The 19,725-nt window shown below is 36.6% G+C and overlaps 1 protein-coding gene across 1 annotated transcript in view; it reads right to left on the bottom strand.

The window, feature by feature from the left end:
* Positions 1-19,725, bottom strand: part of GAS2 (growth arrest specific 2) — a 101,418-nt gene that overhangs the window by 44,652 nt on the left and 37,041 nt on the right. The window contains 5 exon segments of the mRNA XM_064512862.1: positions 2,265-2,409; positions 8,664-8,727; positions 15,222-15,255; positions 15,258-15,299; positions 17,865-17,884. Coding sequence (XP_064368932.1) covers positions 2,265-2,409; positions 8,664-8,727; positions 15,222-15,255; positions 15,258-15,299; positions 17,865-17,884 — 305 coding nt within the window.

Below are 19,725 nucleotides of genomic sequence, written 5' to 3'. Positions count from 1 at the left end.
TTTTTAAAACAAGACCCTGTAAAAAACAGACTGATGACTGCAAAAGAATAATCTCAGAACAGCTAACAGATGAAAGTCTTAAACTGTTTTAGGGGGGAAAAAAAGAAAAACAGGGCAAAGCTATGGGACCGATATATATTTTGGTTGTCTTGAATATTAAGAAGAAGGAATGATTTTCAGATCTGCTGTTAACAGAAAGCTTTGGTACATTAAGCAAAGTGGAAAGAAGTTAAAAATTAACAAAAATTACCCTTTCTATGCTACAAATGGGAGGCAAAGATGCTTTTGAAAGTAGCCCTCTTAATTGATTTGAAGACTTTCAAATTATTTCTAAAATGATTCAGTATTGTTATCTACATAACTTCATAACCTTGTGGATTAATTGTTGGTAATTAATCTTAGCTTTTCTAAATAAGGTGGGTTATCTTTGTGAAAAATGTTTCATTTTAAAATTAAACTTAGCAGAGGGACTGGGCAGGTATTCGACACACAAAAAGTGATTCTCAAGTATCACATGAATTGTCCTCAATCTGAATGTATTGAATTATTTTAAGAGCAATTATTCAATGATTCCTATGAAGAAGCGGGTGAGAGTTAGGCTCAGTTTCTGGAGAGTCAAACTATTCAGACAGTCACTGTATAATAGAAATAACTTCAGTGAAAGCAGCAGACGATGACTTAAATCCAGTATAGGTTGCTGAAGGTGCAAAAGGTGCATTTCTATGTCTCTTGGAATACAGTACAAAACCCTCTAAAAGCCAACTCAGTCTATCTGGCAATGGCCTTCTGAGTGTTCCCTGATAATCAGGGATTTCTGACATAATATCCTATGGTAGTTATCACTTCTGGAGACTCCTGAAATCTGAAGCCAAGAGACGAGCTATGTGAAAAATGCCTTAGTAACTCTATCTACAAGGGTTCATCTAAACATGCAAAAACCCAGAGTAGCTGGGCCTAACTGGTTCAAGGTTGTTTTGCACTGTGTGAGCAAAACAGAGCCATTTCAGTGCTGTAGAAAACGAAAGCCAACAGATTTATAATGGTGTAAAACAGAGGATAATGAGACCTTCACTGCTGATCCTGTTGTTGAGGCTTCCATTACCTTACTATCCCAAAGGACACAGAAGTATTATTGAGTGGAATTTGGAAATCAAATAAGGAAGCAGAGCGAAGAAGTATATCCTATTTTATTTCGTGTCTGGACTATATGAGCACTGCTGCTATTCTATGTTGTGAGTGTCTGGGGCCGTGAGGGTCAGGAATCTAGCTGGATGAATTCCACTCTGTTTCTATCCCTACTGCTTTCTAAATTAAAGGAGGTGGTTGGAGACAACCTTCATACTCTCTGCTCCTTTCCTGCAAGATACACAATCACACCCCTCCTTCTACACACAACATTCTTTCTCTATTCTCTTAAAGCGTGAGTGTGTGCTTCCGGAAAGTTGAGGAAGAAATACAAAATGTAAGAAAAGTTAAATGTAATTATTTGCATCAAATAATACAAAGTTTTTCAAAAAAATGACCAAACATTATATTCCATCTGCTCATTGTAACAGAAGAGTGGCACATGGATTTTTCAAGAAGTGCTTTGTAACTCCCAGGTGGCACATCTACCATGTAATATAGCAGTTACTATAGTAACTGCTTCTTTTTATGGAATATATTTGTACTTTTCAAGTTTAACCTCTTCGTGGTCTCAAAATGTGTGCTTTTCATCTGAGCTGTTTCAAATGAAACCCTCTAAGGTTTATAACAGAAATGAGCACTACATATAGTGCAAAGAGTTTAATGAAATTCAAAGCAAGATACTTTCTTGCTAACAATGAGAAAAAAATGCTGGATTTTTACTGTGAGAGAAACACGCAGAACTGCAGCATAAAAATTAGGCTGAGATAACTCAGAAGTGTTTGTTAACAATTTGTACAAGCCATTATGGGCCAAATCTCATAATCCTGATTCCTTTCTCTCTCAGACATAACACCAAGTGGGAGCTGATGAATAAGAACTGAACAAAAAAAGAAAATCTTGTAATAAGAAGGGAACTTGGCCCTAAGCACAAAGCTAGGCTAAACTGCAGATCTCCTACACAATGCTACATTTTTTCCAAACTTCAGGCGTAAATAATTGTGGTCAAAAATAAATTTACTCTAGCAGCCTGCAAATCTCTAAATACAGGGAGATGTTAAACTCAGGCTTCTGTGTGCTTTGCAAGTAAGTGCATACCAGAATAGATCAGAGAAAGAGAAGCTTCCCCACACACTTACAGCATCATCCAACAGTTTCCCTGTGCTCTTTTTCCCCGGAGACTTTGTTGGTGAGGGTGAAGGAGATGGAAGGGGGGCTGAAAGTGTTTCCTCTTGTTCAATCTCCTTTTCCAACTTTATTAATCCAGGAGGCTCCACCCCAAACCTTTTGAAAACATGCAAACAAATTATTAGTCCTTACAAAGTATTTCATATTTTAACACAACATGGTGGATAGAATTTATGCATTCTATATTGCACTCTTGTGCAATAACAAATTCCTAAGTACATCAATAAAGGAGTACAAAATACATCGGTCACTGATGCCATCATTTTGAATTAATACGAAGAATGAAACTAAATGGCATCTTAATCAAGTTTACAGCAAATATAGATTTTACTCAATTTCTCTATCTGTATCATAACCTACATATCGGTGAATGAATAACTTATGAACAAAAAAGGCCTCAAAAATTGCTTTATCATGTAGATATGATTTAAGTTCAGCACATTAGCATTTTTATTTTAGAATATCTTTTCAAATTACTTGATCTCTTACACCTTCTGCTCACAGTTTTCAAAGAAATCCACATGGAAAAGGATTAAAGACACAAGATTATCCTGGGCACAGGTACCGCACACAATTTACAGATAAATAAATTGAGACATTTAAGGCTAATGTTTTTCAGGAGTGGCTGTTGTTTTTTTTAACCTTAGAGTTGACTGCCAATCGTCAGATCTCTGTATACAGTGGCAAAATACTTGTAGCTCCAACTAAAACAAATACGTGCAATTTTGGCGTGGAGTATCTCAAACAGAGCACTTAAGAGTGAGGCTCTTAAAAACAGTGCCTGCTTTTGAAAGCTTTATGGCAAATGAATGTCAGTATCTCAGCAAGAAGCAGAGCTTGGAAAGATCTCAGGAGTCCAAAGGCCCATCCTATTTTCCTAATCACTGATAATTCCCCTCTGTTTTTTTCTTTGCCAACATTGAACAAAAACAGAAAAATCAAGAGATCTCCTTTTCCAGAGAAAGACTTCAGCTTCAAAAAGTTATCATTCTAGATATAGTTTTCATAGCAAATTTCTTGTGTAAATGAAACCATATTTTCTTCTGTAGTAGAAAAGTCTATAGGCCAGATGCAGAACTATGCTGACTTATCCTAGCTAAAGATCTGGACACTAAAATATTGAGCAGTAATTAAAAAAATATGAAAATTTAAGCTAAATATAATAATAATGTTAAAATCCTAAAGAAAAAGGATGTAAGTGTATATACTGCCTCTTGTATTTTTTTGATAAATTTTAATTTAGTCACACTAGGGCCTAGTAAATTAATATAAAGAAAACTAAGAACCAAATCTGTGCTTGTATTGGCTTCTAACTGGTGCAGCCTGCCTAATGAAAAGTCAGCCAACATTGAAGCAAGCACTTATATACAATCCATTTACTTCCTGTCTGTCTGCAGATGCCGACAGGCTGTAAATCATTAAATTCCCACTGGGCTCCAAGCCTACACCTGCATGCAGCCTTACTCATCAAATAAACCTCTTCTATTCTAAGTAATGCTGCTTTCTTTGCTTCTGCTGCTTTTCATAATCTCCAGTTTTTATCACTGTGACAGACTATTATCGTTCCCTGTAATTTAAGTATTCTAAATTTCTTCTGCTGATGAACTCAATAAAATAAACAAACATACATTCTTCACACACTGCATCAACCTGAAACAAAGGCACTGAAAAACTGAAATGGTAGAAACAAATCTTTTCTGAGAGGGGTTTGTCATGCAGAAAAGGTACAAAGTCTGTTCTGGAAGGTATGCTAAGAATTTCCTTTCCTGCTCTTTTCTAGCCTGCCTTCTCATAACTACAAATGAAGCAGCATCAGACTGTAACATGATCCCCAGTAGACTTCTAAGAGCACCACTTCCCATTTTTTCCCAAGGAAAAATTGAATACAATAGCAGAAAGATCTTGAAATTGCTCAACAGACTAATTGCATACAAAAGTCATCTGGCAGTTGTTTAGCCTTCCAAAATTTAATAGCTACATAAGAACTTCATTCTTTCTGCAGAAAAGGTAACTTAGCTGCTGTCTATCATATAATCTTGCTCTCTATACACAGACAGCACATGCAATTGCATTAGCAAATGCTATTAGCAAATAATCAACTGTTCCATTAAGTGCTCATTACAAAGATTACATAGAAGAGTGATTGATTTGGCTCTTGCATCACTTCAGCTGAAATGATTCACTCCAACTTTAAAATATTGTACAAAAAGGCCAGACATGTGTAACCCACTACCATAGTGCTGTATGTTGCCAAGGCACAATTATATTCCAGAAGACTCTTCCTTCCTTCCTTCTCTCATCAACGCTCTCATTCTACCCACATGAAACCTACTGGAGCACACAATGGCCTATTTTATATATTCAAAGTTCACAAGATGATCTCAGAATTTTGTGTTTATAAAACAACCAAAATCCAGGAGAGTTTATCAGGCTATTCTATTTTGATTAAGTACCTATTTCTTTCAGGATCACAGAACAATTTAGTTTGAAAGGGACTTCTGGAAATCAGCTGTTCCAAACCTCAGCTCAAGGCAGGGCCAAATTCAGAGTTAGAGCAAGTTGTGCAAGGCCTTGTCCAGTTAAGTTTTGAACAACTCCAAGGCTGGAAGTTCCACAGCCTCACTAGGAAGGCTGTTCCAGTACTTCTCCACTCTCACAGTGAATGTTTTTCCCTTACATGTAGTCAGAATTTCCCTTGCTGCCATTTTTGAATGCTGCCTCTCATCCTTTCAATGGGCACTTCCTAAACAGTCTGTTTCCCTGGAACCCCTCACTGGGTAGAGGAAGACAGCAACTTTATCTCCCTCTTATACAGCCTGAAGCAACCCAGCTCTCAGTCATACATCACATGTTCCAACTAATAAGCATTTCCTTCAACCTGCAGGCGTTGCTCTTACTGACGCAGTCCAGCGTGTGGTCAGCCTTCATTGCCACAAGGGCACCTGCCCACCCACATTCTACCTGCTGTCCACTTCCAGGTGGCCCCTAAGGCCCTTTCCTGCGATGCTGCTGCTGAGACAGTCAGGCCCTACCTTGTACTGTTGCACAAAGGTATTCCAACCTAGGTGCACAATTTTGCATTTGTCTTAAATTTCACAAGGTTTCTGTCAGCCTATTTTTTCGGCTTACCGCTGTCCCTCTAGACGGCAGCCCTACCGCACAGCACCCTGCAGACTATTCTCTCCAAAGCTTCCTGTCATCTGTGAAGTTGCCGAGGTGCATTCCATCCCATTATCTAGATCGCTGATGAAAACATTGAGCGATAGTTGGCCACTGTATAATCCCTGGTAAGGGCCACTAATAACCAGCTGCCAGCTGGGCTTTGAACAGCTACTCTTTGAGCCAAGCAGTCACACCAGTTTACCATGCACCATGTAGTCCATCCATCAAGTCCACCTCTCTCTAATTCAGCTAAAAAAGTGCCATGGGAGATGACATCAAAAGCTTTGTTAAAGTCAAGGTAAGTGATATCTATCTCCCCTCATTCACAGAGCTAGCTGTCTCATCATATTAGGCAACCAGGTTAGCCAGACACAATCTGATCTTTGAAAATCTGCGCTGATTGTTCTTTAAGTGAATGGAAATAGCTTCCAGGAGGATGTGCTCTACTGGATTGGTCCCAGGGACTGAGGTTAGGCTGAATGGCCCATAGTTTTCTGGATCCTCCTTCTTGCCCTTCAAGAGTGGCCCAACATTTGCATTTTTCCAGTCGTCAGGAACCTCACTCCATTGCAATGACTTCTCAAAGACGAGTGGGTTCGCAGTGATATCAGCCAGCTCCCTCAGCACCCTCAAATGTAACGCATCTCATCCCACTAACCTGCATATGTCCAGTTTGGTTAAGTGGCCCCTAGCTCAGCCTTCCTCTACCACAGGTAGTGCTTAGCTTTGGCTGCCCCAGTTGCATTTCCGCATGCCCAGGCACCAGCACTCAGCTCCACAAAGACAATGGAGGTACAGCTAGCAAAAGGTGGTTTCCTGACAGGTGATCCTGGGACAAATCTAGTTATCTAGTTAAACAGCTCACAAACTCATTAACTTATAGCCCAATTTCAAGCCAATTTTCATTGATGAGACAGAATTACACTGACTTATGAGTGTTTTAGACTCTGAAGACTAACAGTAATCTTGTTGGGCAAATGGTGCTAAGGGGCTATGTGCTGGCTTCTGTTGGTGAACAGGCCACTTTGAGCACAACTTTCTACTTCCAGAGCAGAGAAGGAAGAGAAAAGTATTAATGAATTATTCAGTGTCCCTTACTCTTCTGGTTCCTTAGAAATTCATTGAGGCAGCTTTTTAAAGATCTCTATTTATGGCTTCTGTTCTGGAAAGCAGACCCCAAAGACTGTTAACAGACCTAGTTTGCTTCTCCTCTTTAAAGCAGTACAACAGTAATGTCAGTTTAATGTGTTCTTCCATACGCTTAGTGGAGGCAACAGAAAAATATTGTCTATTTTCCTTTTACATATAGTTCTAGTTAACCACAGCTCCGCAGAATTGACATCATGTATTTGCTTTTCAATTATATAAACCTAATGTTTCCCTTCAACACTTTTTTTTTGTGCACCCTGGAAGCTTACAAGGTAATCTGTACTGAACAGTTTTTTTTGTTTGGGTTTTTGTTTTTTGGTAAGGTGAGGAAGAGATGTTATAGCAGGAACAAGCCAAAAAACCCACACAAACTTATACTATTTGACCCCTAAGCTAAAAATAATAAATAAATATATTATTATTAATATATTTTATATATTATAGCACATGTATGTTTATAATATAAAGATGATACATGTATTTTATATGCAAATAAAATTGTTATTTTGAAAGACAAAGAGATAGATATGCTTAATAAACAAAAGCATAATATCCCTCAGTATTCATTTTCATGCCTCAAACAGCAAACTTCTGAGACATGGAAGCTTAAGACAAAAGACAAATGTAACAGGATAGATATTCCCTTGTATACCTAATGAGAAATCAGATCTCATTGCAAAAACGCTAGTTGGTTAAATGCATACTTTTATGGAACTACATCTAACTCCATCAGCTTTAGCAGAATCCAACACTGTCTAACCACTGACGTGTGCTCCCTGATGAAGTTGGATACTGCCAAGTCCTCAGACCAAGGCAGACATGCTTGACAGCTACAGCTGTAGGGACTAGGGTCTTTGGAAACTGGAAGGTCTACCTCCACCCTGGGTGTCTTGGGACCCCAATATATCTGCACAGTTAAAGTAACATTCCTGAAGATGACTTTCAGGGAGAACCTATGGGATCAGAATATTTTCTTGTTCATGGAAAATTAAATTAAAAAGTCATTTTGGGGCCACGTTGGACTGAATCCAAATTTTAGAAAGAGGAAAAAAAGAAAATTCCCTACAAACTGGAAATTTCTTTTCTTTCTTTTTTTTCTTTTTTTTCTTTCTTTTTTTTTTTTTTTTTTTTTGCCAATTCTATGCCTATACAAATTTCCACTGAAAACAAGGGGGATTTTAGAAACTCTACCAAGAAACAAATTTAATTAAGTAGCTTCCCAAGTGAGTTGTACTTAAAAATATGGCTACCTATAATGCAATTCCAATATGAAAATATTAGTTCTTAAAGTAGAAACAAACGGATGTCTTTATCACATTAATTGTAACTAAAAGGAATTCTACCAAAATTCATGAGACTACTTGAATAGCAAGGCACTCCAGTTCAACACTCGGGGACGGATACAATCGTAATTTACATGCAAGACTGGGCAGCAGCACCGTTGTTCATACATTTTGTGACAAACCTGATGCACTGCACTGGTAAATCTGTATTTGCAAAAAGGGGTATTACATTCTAATTACCATCATTTGGGCTAGCAAAAGTCACAGTTATCTCAACAGTGAAGATAATGATACAGTTTGTTGACAGTCCAGCCTGGTTAGAAACAGCTGACAGACAGCCCTGGTGAAAATCAAGGCTATGTCCACTTAAATAAATGGTCAGATTTAGGTCATCTGAAAATCAGTTTATTATCAGTTAAGTTAACAAAGTCTCTGTTGTTTATAGACAGATATGATTGTTAGAAGGAGAAACAGCTCAAAGATTTATTTTGGAAAAAACAAACACAGAAACAGAAAACCTCTTTCCTTCTAATATGAAGATAGCCAACAAATACCTTCACTGTATTAATACAGATTTCCTTATATTGTTTAAACAACTGCCCACAACACGTTCTTCAGTAACATATAGACAAATGTTTTCTTTGAACCTAATCAGTGTAAAAGTTAGCTTAAGATGCAACAGTTTAGTAAGTCTCTCAATAGTCAGTGCTGTCAAAAACATGAGTAGCTGTTAATACTTTAAATATTTTCACCTACCTTGCTGCAATCCTTCCAAGTTCCAGCAAACAAAGGCACACTTCTCTTGGCTGCTTGTGGAGGACTGGAAAAGCAAAATAAAGATGGAAAATATTTACACTAAAAGCCATTTTAGAGATCTTAGTGACCAAAAGAACTTAATCACTAGCATCTAAACTCTTGACTCAGCTAAAGCTTGGTTTCCTTTTGCTTCTGTGAAGTTTTTCCTGAATAAAGAGGATGAGATTAAAGATCAAGATATGGTCTCACAGTACAAATGATTTAGGAAATTCATCTTCAATTATCCTTTAGTTCCTTTGAAAATAAGCCTAAATCATTGAAGAATTATCTGGGCTATTTTGTTACCTGCAAGCAGTTCATAACTATGTAAAAATAATCAAGAGCTCTGACAGAACAACAAAAATTAGTAGAATATCAGAAATACATGAATGAAATGAAAATAATGCATTTCTTTCTACAAACTAAGAGTATTGTTATCCTTCAGATCACTCTTACCTACTTAAATCAGAAAAATATCAAAATTGCATTAGTGAGGATCTCTCTTACTATAAATTTGGTCCTGAATTCTTTATACATCTACTCTTAAAAGAAAAAAAAAAGTTAGGACACTTTAGGAACTCAGATCATAAAGAAATTACTTTTTTCTGTATATATACATATATGCAAATTTTCATTCTTGGATTCAGCACAACACCAGGGGAGAACTCCTGTAGTTCTTAAGCTTCCTAAGGATCTGTGCACCCGACATGAATTTCTCATTCAGAAACACCACCATAATCCAAGATCAATTCTTTTTTCAAAATTCAGATAAGCAATGTTTTGTAGAGAAGTTCAAAAAAATATATAACCAAACCCAAAATCAACACATGAGAAAAGGTCAGTGGCTGTTTAGAGAGCACCTCTCCTCAAAAAAGCAAAAAAATAAAAAGAAAAAAAATAATTATGGGTACTTTGTCACCTTCTCTCCAGAATACCTAATAGCAGAAAAAACCTTCATGTTTTGGATAAAATTCAGGTTTTGAAAGTCTCCACGATATCAAAAGATCTGTGCCTTATATTTTCAGATTCAATTGACCCCTGAAAAATAAATGTGTCAATATTTGTGTAAATTGTTAAAAAAACCAGCAAAATTAATTTGTTTTTAATGAATTACAGTTGAGACATCTGCTGTATAAACACTCTGGTTACTTAAAGACTCACCTAACTCAAACACATGAAGAAAAATACCATACCTGAAAAAGATATTTCAATGACTAGTTAAAGCTCTGAAAGCCATTGCTTTGCCTTAGATTGCATTCACAGGACCCAGGATGGGAATCCACAGTCAAGCATCTCAAAATAAGTCATGTCTAGTAAGGCAGATCTTCAGCTTCTGTAACTTCAGCTTCTTATACTTCAATTGACTTGAACAGATCTATGATAAGTTACCTAAGCTGAATCCTCACCCCAGTGTCTTTTATTACTGTGTATGTAGCACTTCAAGACATATGCATTCTTCCCCTCTAATCCCATCCAAATATATTTCAAGCAGTAAAATTGCAGAGCATAAAAAATAAAATGGCAAGGCACTAGGAAAAGTATTTCATCCTACAGCCATCTGTTACTAGGAATATAAGAGACGCAGATCTGGAGATTCAGTTATTCTCAGTATTCTTTCTTGCCACAAAACAATATTTGTATGAAATATTTAACTAGTAATCAGTATTCTTTTAAGTGTTAGGTTCACGATCCATGAAATATATTCTGCTGTTTTGATTCCAGAACAGTTGAGACTATACCAAAATAAAACTTGATAGTAAGAAATAGACATCTCCGAAAATATAAGTGATATATAACAATTTTAAGATCGTCAAAATATTTCTGAGTTCCGGTTTGCATGTATCCCCATTTAAAAAACTTTTGGAGGGGAGGAGGAGAAGAGAGACTCAAGTGATGACATTTGCAAAAGGATCCATATGTAGAATGAAAAGATTTGAGCACAGAAGGTAAAATGTTTCTATTAATGCTGAAGTTCTTTCACCCAAGTGCAATTCAAAGTCCTTTGCTGACTCTTACTCAGCATACCCTAGACACATTTCATGCACTTCACGATGAGGAATGTGAAACAGTGAAATCATTGTTAGAGGATGAGAAGCTGTGCAAGCAATAACCAACCGTGAAAACAAACATCTGGTCATGTGATACCAACACAGTGACACAGTGCTTCTAACAGGAAAACGTTAGCATTCCTGAGGACTATACCAGCATGCGTGTTTGGGAACGTCAGAGAAAACAAGTGTGATTTTGAATAGTACAATACCCACTGGAAATAATTTAGATTCTCAAGAGTTTGGGGGGGGGGGGGTTGTTTTTTTTAAAGTAGGGCTGCTTCATGGGCTACCAGCTAGCAAGAGAACGTTCAGAAGTTAAAGCAAAAGCTGTGGAGATACAAGACTAGATTTCCATCCCTATTTTGGTCTCAAACTTTCCATATAACCTTGAACAAGCAAATAAGATCATAGCCTTTTGAGCACGTATGCTTTCAATTGCCTTGATTTCTGAGAGCTCATTTTGAGATGTCTGATCTCTTGAGCTAGTCCACAATAACTGAAAGAATTTGATATTAATAGTCACTTTCAAAAAGCTACCTCCTAACTTTACACTTTTTTCACCTACAGAATGGGTAGACCAACATTTCTTCCTCCTCCTTTTCTAGTTTTACATAAAGAAGTTGTGCTTTCATTGGTATTTTTAAAGCATTTGGATAAATCTGAGAGAAGAAGCAGCAAAAATAATTTCAGAGACACGGCAGTGTGGAATTCACTTATTTTGTTATTTGATGTAAGTATGGAACCGATAAAGAAAATCTGTGGCAGTCCTCAATTCTAGTTTCAATTCTCACATTCTGGTTGTGCTGCATGTTGGTTCACTGATAACTGCATGCTCACATACATGTACACTCAGTTTTATAAACATAATTGTACACATACATATAATTCTATCGTACACAGCAACAACTAATCTCATTTGCTGACTAGAGGAAATTCATTCTGAAATGAATGATTATAGGCTCAGGTTGAAATATAACACCTCTACCTATGGTATTCTACAGCTTCCTGTGGGAGCTGCATCCATCATTTTCTGAATTACTTACTCTAGTCTACATTAGTATTTCCCTTCCAATAACAGGTACCACCTCCGCTTTTTGACCTGACAAGTCACTCAACCCCAAGTGCATTAAAAGGCAAATATACATTTGCTAAGCAACGTATTTTCTGCAATTGTAGCAACTTATATGCAGTCTGACAAGGTAAGTACTAGAAATGGGAAATAAAATTTAAGGAAAACATTCACTTCTAATACATCTTCAGCTATGTGGAATCATTCTGTCTTTAGTTAGGGGCAACTAATCATTTCTCATCAGCTATTCATTCAGTGTATTTTTCAGAAGTTTATCACTTCGAAAATGGAAGCATCTTCTTTTTAGATGGCTTTTTTATTTTTTTAAAATAACACTCAAATCCCTCCAGTAGTTTGTCTATAAATTGAAGCAAGCTTTTCTTGGGGGATTCTAATTAATATCTGTGAGATATTTACTTTGATTTTTAAAAATATCCTTTCTGGTAGTCAGTATTTCTTCCTCACTTCATATATTGAAACTATTTTTAACATTAACATGTCGCTCTTGGATGTTTTCATGTGACTTTCAAAAAGACTACATTAATTAACCACCACAGACACTCACAAAAAAAGAAAGCCAAGTAAAACGTTCCAGGGGAAAAAAAAAAAAGAAAAAAGAAAGAAAGAAAGAAAGAAAAGTGGGCCTTTGTGCACTTACATTATAAAACACAGGACTCAAACCTCATTCCACACTCCACATAGGTAAGGCTCATTCGACAGACAGCTAGCTAATCAATGACTTTTTAGAAACCCTCTTCGTTCTATGTATGGCCATATACATCATTCACCGCACTTTGGTTCAAGTCTACACTGAACACAGTATGACTTGTTTCCACAACAGTGCCACTGTATGCTGTGAAGCACTCACAGAAAGAGAAAAAAATTACAAAATTTATCCAACCCTCCTATGAGGCGAATGGTATTACCTCCATCTTACACACATGGAATTAAGCAATAGCTATTAGATACAAAAGCACCCACTAATCTAGGTGCTGTTTTGAAACACACAGTTCCTCACCTTCAGAGTACTTTTGAGTTTCCTACTGCTACATTTTGTATGAAAGCAAAGTCAACACAACTAGTGATCCCATCAGAAAATCTGATACAGATCCTGCTGCAGCATGTGGGAGCTATGTCATGGATAAAACTAGTTCTCCAATGCCATTCAACAGTAACAGCAAAATACAATCCTTCAACATCTTGCATCATTCCCAAACACGTAACCATCCATGACCACATAAAGACATGCTGTATCATAACAGTTAAAGGGATTTAATTGAGGTGGTACAGGCAGCCTTAATTCTAGCCTTCTTAAATTCTAAGTATTTTATTTTGCAAGCTTAATGCAATTTCTGTATGCTAGTTCCTACAATTTTTTTCAGGCTTTAATATGTGGAGCGGCTCTCCTTTCCTATCAAATTTTGGCAAGGTGAATCATCTGAATACATGCTTGTAAGCAAGTAGCAATTTGTAAATGTAGAAAACACATCTGCTTCATGAGATGAATGGAAATATCCACCTGGCCAGTGAATCTCACTGGTATTTGCTTGACAAGAAAGCAACATGAAGATTTAGAAATAGCGGGTACAAGTCCAGGTTACTTCAGGTATCTTGACAGTCACAGACCCTTTTTTCCTCCATCTCAGTCATTTCAAATCCTTCTTGTCTGCTGTATCTTGCTTCTCTTCGCATCTCTTCCAGATACTCCCAGCCACTCTTTCCAACAATACTTCCTTTCCAGCTCCTAGCAAACTCTTACCCCCACTCCTCTCTGGCTATGGCTTCTTTCCGTTACACGGCCCCGCATTGTTGCTGCCAATTTCTCCTTTTAAAGGCCCTCCTCCCCTGACTACTCACCCCTTGTTCCTCTTTCCTGTATTTCACTTCTTTCCTACCTGCAGTTCATCACATTTTTGCATTTGTCTTCTTCTAACTCTGCATTCATGCCTCCCTATCCCAGTGCTTGAATGCTACCAAGAGAAGCACAGAGAGCGCAGGAGCAAGAGCCTCTGCTGTGAGTGCTGGCCAGCCCCTGGGCATGAGGAAACAGAGAAGGCACCTGCACACAGAGTCTCAGAGAGCCATCACAAGCTGTGATGGCACTTATGCTGAGCACCTATAAACTAAGAGTTTCCAGACAAAGAAACTTATGGGGGGGGGGGGGGTGTTTGTTTGTTTAAATTTCAGAATAGCAAAATGCACATCCATGATACAGGAATACCACTCTTGCCTCCCTGCCAAGTTTTCTCCTAACAATTTATAAACCACTATTAGTGGAATCACTTATGTTATTCTTAGCATAAAAACATGCTTGTTTGTTTGTTTTAATCTCAGGCACAGCCAAATCAAAAAAAAAAAAAGGAATATGACTTTTTGTTTCTAAAGCATTCTCTAGTTCACTGGAAGAGAAGAGATTTTCAGAAGGGGTTTGATACCTATTACCCTATACTTCCAGTTACCACCATAATTCATACAGGTTTAGGAAAGTTTTTTTTAAAAAAATGATCTTTCTTCCTATTGTCTTTCATTTTGTTCTTTAATACTTTCCTCCTTTCCTATAGGAGTCATTTTTCCTAACGCTGCTTTGACAGCAGTTATTCTGCTCAACTTATCCCAAACCTATCCTCATTTCTGCATCAAAAGAGTTATAGTATGACATAACTAAATCAAGGGGTTATGTTTCTCGCCTGCCCCCACCATATTCAGCGTTATCAGTTACAGAAGTCTCAAAACAACTAACATTTCAAATATAGTAGATATATGGATGGTAAGGAATTAATCTAGAATGAATCTACAGATCATCTAAACACTAAGCATTTACTGGGATTCATGAATTTAAGATGATAATCCAATCATAATAACACAGTGTCCGGGATGCTTCTATAGTCCTCAAAGCAACAAGACATATTCAACGGTATTGGATTGTTTAGTAAAATGCTGTGAAAGACAGGACAAAGTCTTATTCTGATGCAACCAGACATAAAATTTAAAACCCTATTATAAGTTATAAATGTGTCTGAGGGGTAAAGAATGTATTTCCTTCTTGTAATATGAAATTAAATAAAATACTCAGAGTATTAATACAAAACATCTTTTGCTACTATACATAAAACATTTTTTAGCAATCAGCATCTGAGTGTTGTTGGTTTTTTTAAATGTGAAATGGAGAGAATGGAGAGCAGAGGTGTTTGCATTTAAGCCTATTATTTACCCTAAAACATTAGGTGCCTTTGTTTAGGAAACCTAATCCATTAAACTCCGATCAATAAGTTGCATCAAAACAAGTCCATGTCACACAGTGTACACACATACACAGTTACAGATTTTACAAGCACAAAAGATGAATACAACTATATCCAACACTCCTATAACAAGTGACACACATTAGCATGCTGGCACACTTGGTGGCAAACCCTTTTCTTGCCGGGTGGATTCTTTATCGTAGAAGAGATGCAGAATATTCATTGGTTCCAGATCCTATAATCATCCAAAAACACCATGTTACCAACAAAGAGCTCATAACTTTAACTAAGTTCACCTAGTTAAGGCAATCACACAAAATCTTACCATTTGTACTATTTGGCCAAGAAGAGTTTTCTCTAAGTGTTACACTCTTCAGGCTTGAGCCACATAATTATAAAAATCTCCATCAAGAGTGCTTCAGTAAACTGAATTACCATTCACCAGCTGTGTGCATCTACTGCCCTAAAATCTACAAAGGGGAGCTTGCAAAATATATAGAATACATGGAAATAGAGAAGTTACAGACAGTATGACATTTCTTACACTCCAAAGACTTAATGCACCATGTCATGAATCCTCAATATGGGGTAAATTATGACCTCCAAAACATCCAAGAACCCCACTCAGACTGTACACCTCATGATTTGCCCAGAAGACAAAAATTTGGACTTCAGATCACAGATATTGGACAAAGTTAATTCACTAAAAGTGACAATTATGAAAAACATACGAAATTGGTGAACAAGCACAGAGAGCATACAAAGAGCCATCATTTATTGAGAGACTGTACTAGTGCTTTTCAGCATTCCCTATATACTGTGTTGCCATAGTTAAAGAAATGCTTACGATTTTTTGTGGCTTATGCAACAGGCATACTATCTGCCTTTTCTTTGCAGAAACATTAACTCTGAGACTTTCCTGTCATCCCTCTGCATTAAGATACGCACAAAGGACAAAACAGCAATTTTTAAAAAAAACTACATTAAATCATCATAATATTCAGCAAGACAAAGTGTGTCATATCATGTATTATTAGCTTAACACGAAACATTGCAAAAAATAATACATATGTAGAAATAAAGGACCAGGATACATTTTAGAACCTGATTTTGAATTAAAATTATTTTCCTAGCAGGAAATATTTCAGAATTGCATTTTTTTTATTTTAGGAGATTTTACAAAAGAATTGGTTTGTATTAGAAGCCTATCATAAACAGGTCAAAATTGCAGCTTCAACCCATTCATTCTGATTTTCCACTCCAGTAAATCACCATCTAAAAAAACTAACAAAGATTGCAGTGTACTAAATCAGCCTATTCCCACAAAATCCAAACTATTACCAATTTGTTCTTATCTGAATAAAACGTCATTTTCTAGAAACTTCTGAAGTCTCTGGCATTACTGCCCAGGATAGAAGTGAAATCTGGATTAAATCTAGTACACTGTTATCAAACTTCTGAGGGTTTTTTTTTTTTTAGAACATCCTTTTGAGGATCTCTAAAGGAATTCTTCTAATTAAAGGTGTTTCAAGGCATAATCATATTTAACAGCATAACAAATATCATATTCAAATATCATATTTTGCCTTCTATTTATTTTGAAGACTTTGATCCAATTCCGTCACTCAGCCCCAATCTAACGAAGTATTTAAAGTTGTGCTTAACGTTAAGCATGTCAGCAGTTCTGCTGTCTCTTTAAAATACATGACACCTAAAGAAGAGAGGGAGTGTGAAGAAACAGTAACTCCCTTTCATTTCTACTTTGGAAAAAAAAATTCCTGAACACTAAATTGTTTCTTAAGTCAAATATAACCATCACAACATATTTTTGCTAATCAGAAAAACAGAGACTCTGTGCACACACTTCCAATTAATAAATCAGTCCACAAATAATGCACGAAGACACAGGAAGTGACAGGATTAGGCCTACTCACCTGCTTGCCTGGATCAACCCTAGAGTGTGCAACACCTGGCAGAACAGAGCCCCTAAGAACATTCAAAATTTCCATTAACAACAATAGTCTGAAAGCTTTTCAGATACGGACTACACCTGTCTGATTTAGTGTCCATTTGATACAGTCCCATTCCAGTGAGGAATATCTTCATATAACTTCAATCTAAATGCTAAAAAAAGAAAACAAATTAGGAGTGTTGGATGCCTTGCTGTGCAGTTATACTTACATGATTTCGAAGACTTCAGACCTCATCAGGAGGAGCACATTTTTTTAAGAAATTATGAATTACTATTATTTCTAATTACTTTTTTAGGTAGCATATGTCTAATTTTACCACTCTTTACTAGACTTGGGACTTTTTCATCAATAACTTGTCATAAATACCTTTTTCAAATGTTTCAGTGCAATATATTTCCAAATTTCTCTCCATATTACAGTACAATTTTGCTAGAAAAAGAGACCTCAGGAATATTTTAGGCAGTATAATGACATGAAAAAACATCCCTATATGCATCTAATTAAATAATAAAGTATTGACATACAATAAGGCAGGCAGAATAGAGTAAAAAGAAGGATGACAAAAATCAGGGATATTAAGAACGTTAACACAGTAACGTTCCTCGATAAATTGAGAAAATATTTGCTTTATCACTGACAACTTACACAGATTTTACACATCAATACAGTTTATTAACCATTAAAAAAGTTACCTTCATAACGGTCATTTCACCAAGGTCATTCATTCTCAAAAATACAGCAGTCTTTCATGATGCAATGCACACACTAACGTGTCATTCACAGGCACTTTCCTTACCACTTTGAAGAGAACCTTTACAATTATTTACCTTTGCTGAACTTTTATTTGCTGTGCAGGGTAAAAGTGATTTGAGGGAGAGAGAACATAAAAGCTTTAGATTGGCAACTGTTTGGATTCATTACTATTTCTGATGCATTGGTACTGAAAAGCCCCAAACAAAACCAAAACTCTAAACTCTGTTTGAATTCTAGCTCAAACGAAAGGAGAACAGCAGCTGCTATTTATTATTTTGGAAATGGCAGGGTCACTATCAAGCTGTGACATAGACAATTTCAGAAAAATAAGTCAAAATATTATCAAGTCCTAATCCTATTTCCAGCATCATGTGTCTTTCCAACATTGACATCCTGCACACAATAATACTCAGAGAAGGAAAACAACAGACCCTAATCTTTAACCCATCAACAAAATCTGTCGCTAAAGAGGCAGAGGTAACACAGCTGGATCTGTTTTGTGCACTGTGTATTTGGGGATATTTCACTCTGGTTTTCCAAGAGAGGAAGTCATCTTTAACACCAGCTTTCCAGATGCGTTCACACTCAACATTGCAATGTAGCAAACAAAGCTTCGAGTATGTGCAAAAATGACGGTATTTCAGTGATGTTGATTCTAACCAAGATCTTGTTTCTTAACAATGCACCAGAAAATTCATTGTAAACACATGCTCAGTTACATGATTAACTTATTATTGGAATAATGGTAAACTGCTGAGTTTTTCATGACAGTACAATGTTTAAAGGAGCTATGGGAAGCAACGAGGAAGGGCTAACTCTTCATTTAAAATAGATCCTTCTGCTAATCTCGGTATGGCAGGCCTGTCTCCTGCTCCCTTCTTGCGTTTGCAAGTTTCCTTGTCCTAGGTAATGTTGCAGTTCTCCATCATTTCATATCCTTGGAAATACGATCATTGTCTGTCTACCATATGGTTGACCATTTGCTAGATTAATTTTTATCTTGAGGATTCAATTAACAGAATAGGGACAATGTATACATCCTCAATACTCTTTGTCAGTTTTGTGATACCAAGTTCTTCTCTGCCGAGTATTTTCTCCTGGAGAAATAGAACAACTTCATTTAATTGGGGGGAAAAAAAAAAAAGGATAATGTAACAGACGAGTGAAAAAAATGCTTCACAAAACAGTGCGAATAGAGCAAGACTGTAAAAGAAGGGGAACAGATCAGTTGCAACACAAAGAACTTCAGCTGGACAGTAAAAGACCTTTTGAGTAATAGAACAAAGAAGCATCTTGATACAGTACACTGTGTTCATTTATTCTACATACAAACTGAATTGTCTATCATCACAACGCTTTTATCTGAGTTCAAATAACAAACAAACAATTGATTCTCTTCATTTCATGATATTCAACTGAATTACAATCTTGAGGCAAGAAAGTCCTAAAATTTCCTCTGAAAGGAGAAGAGTAAAAATCATGAAGAATATATACTATTAGAATGATAATTTCTTAAACAGTCCAATTCTTTTGACAGAGCACCCTGATGCATGCACGTAGGATAGTAATTATCCTGAATTGCACATGGGAATTGGCTGGAAAAAAGGTCAGTGTAGGATGCAGAGAAAAATTTCATATTTTCTCCTTCCCAAGCAACCCAGTGAATCTGTGCTAATAACTAAATGTCTGCAGCCAACACCAAGAACACAACTGTATCCTACTCTCCTGAAACAAAAAGAGATGTTCCTATATTCACTGAATGAAGGAGCAGCATTCCATGGTATTTTGCTGATGGAGAAGTGTGTGTAGCATGCAAAATCCCATGTGCAAGAGATCATTGCAAGATTTTTGTCCTGTTTAAGTTCTACGTAAATTTGGCCTAAAAAAATTTTTAAATGTGTACTTTATCTGTTCATGTTTCAGATGAGGGTCAAA

This window comes from Dromaius novaehollandiae, chromosome 5 (genome assembly GCF_036370855.1).
Source record: "Dromaius novaehollandiae isolate bDroNov1 chromosome 5, bDroNov1.hap1, whole genome shotgun sequence".
Taxonomy (NCBI): domain Eukaryota; kingdom Metazoa; phylum Chordata; class Aves; order Casuariiformes; family Dromaiidae; genus Dromaius; species Dromaius novaehollandiae.
This window is presented reverse-complemented; position numbering and strand designations above follow the sequence as displayed.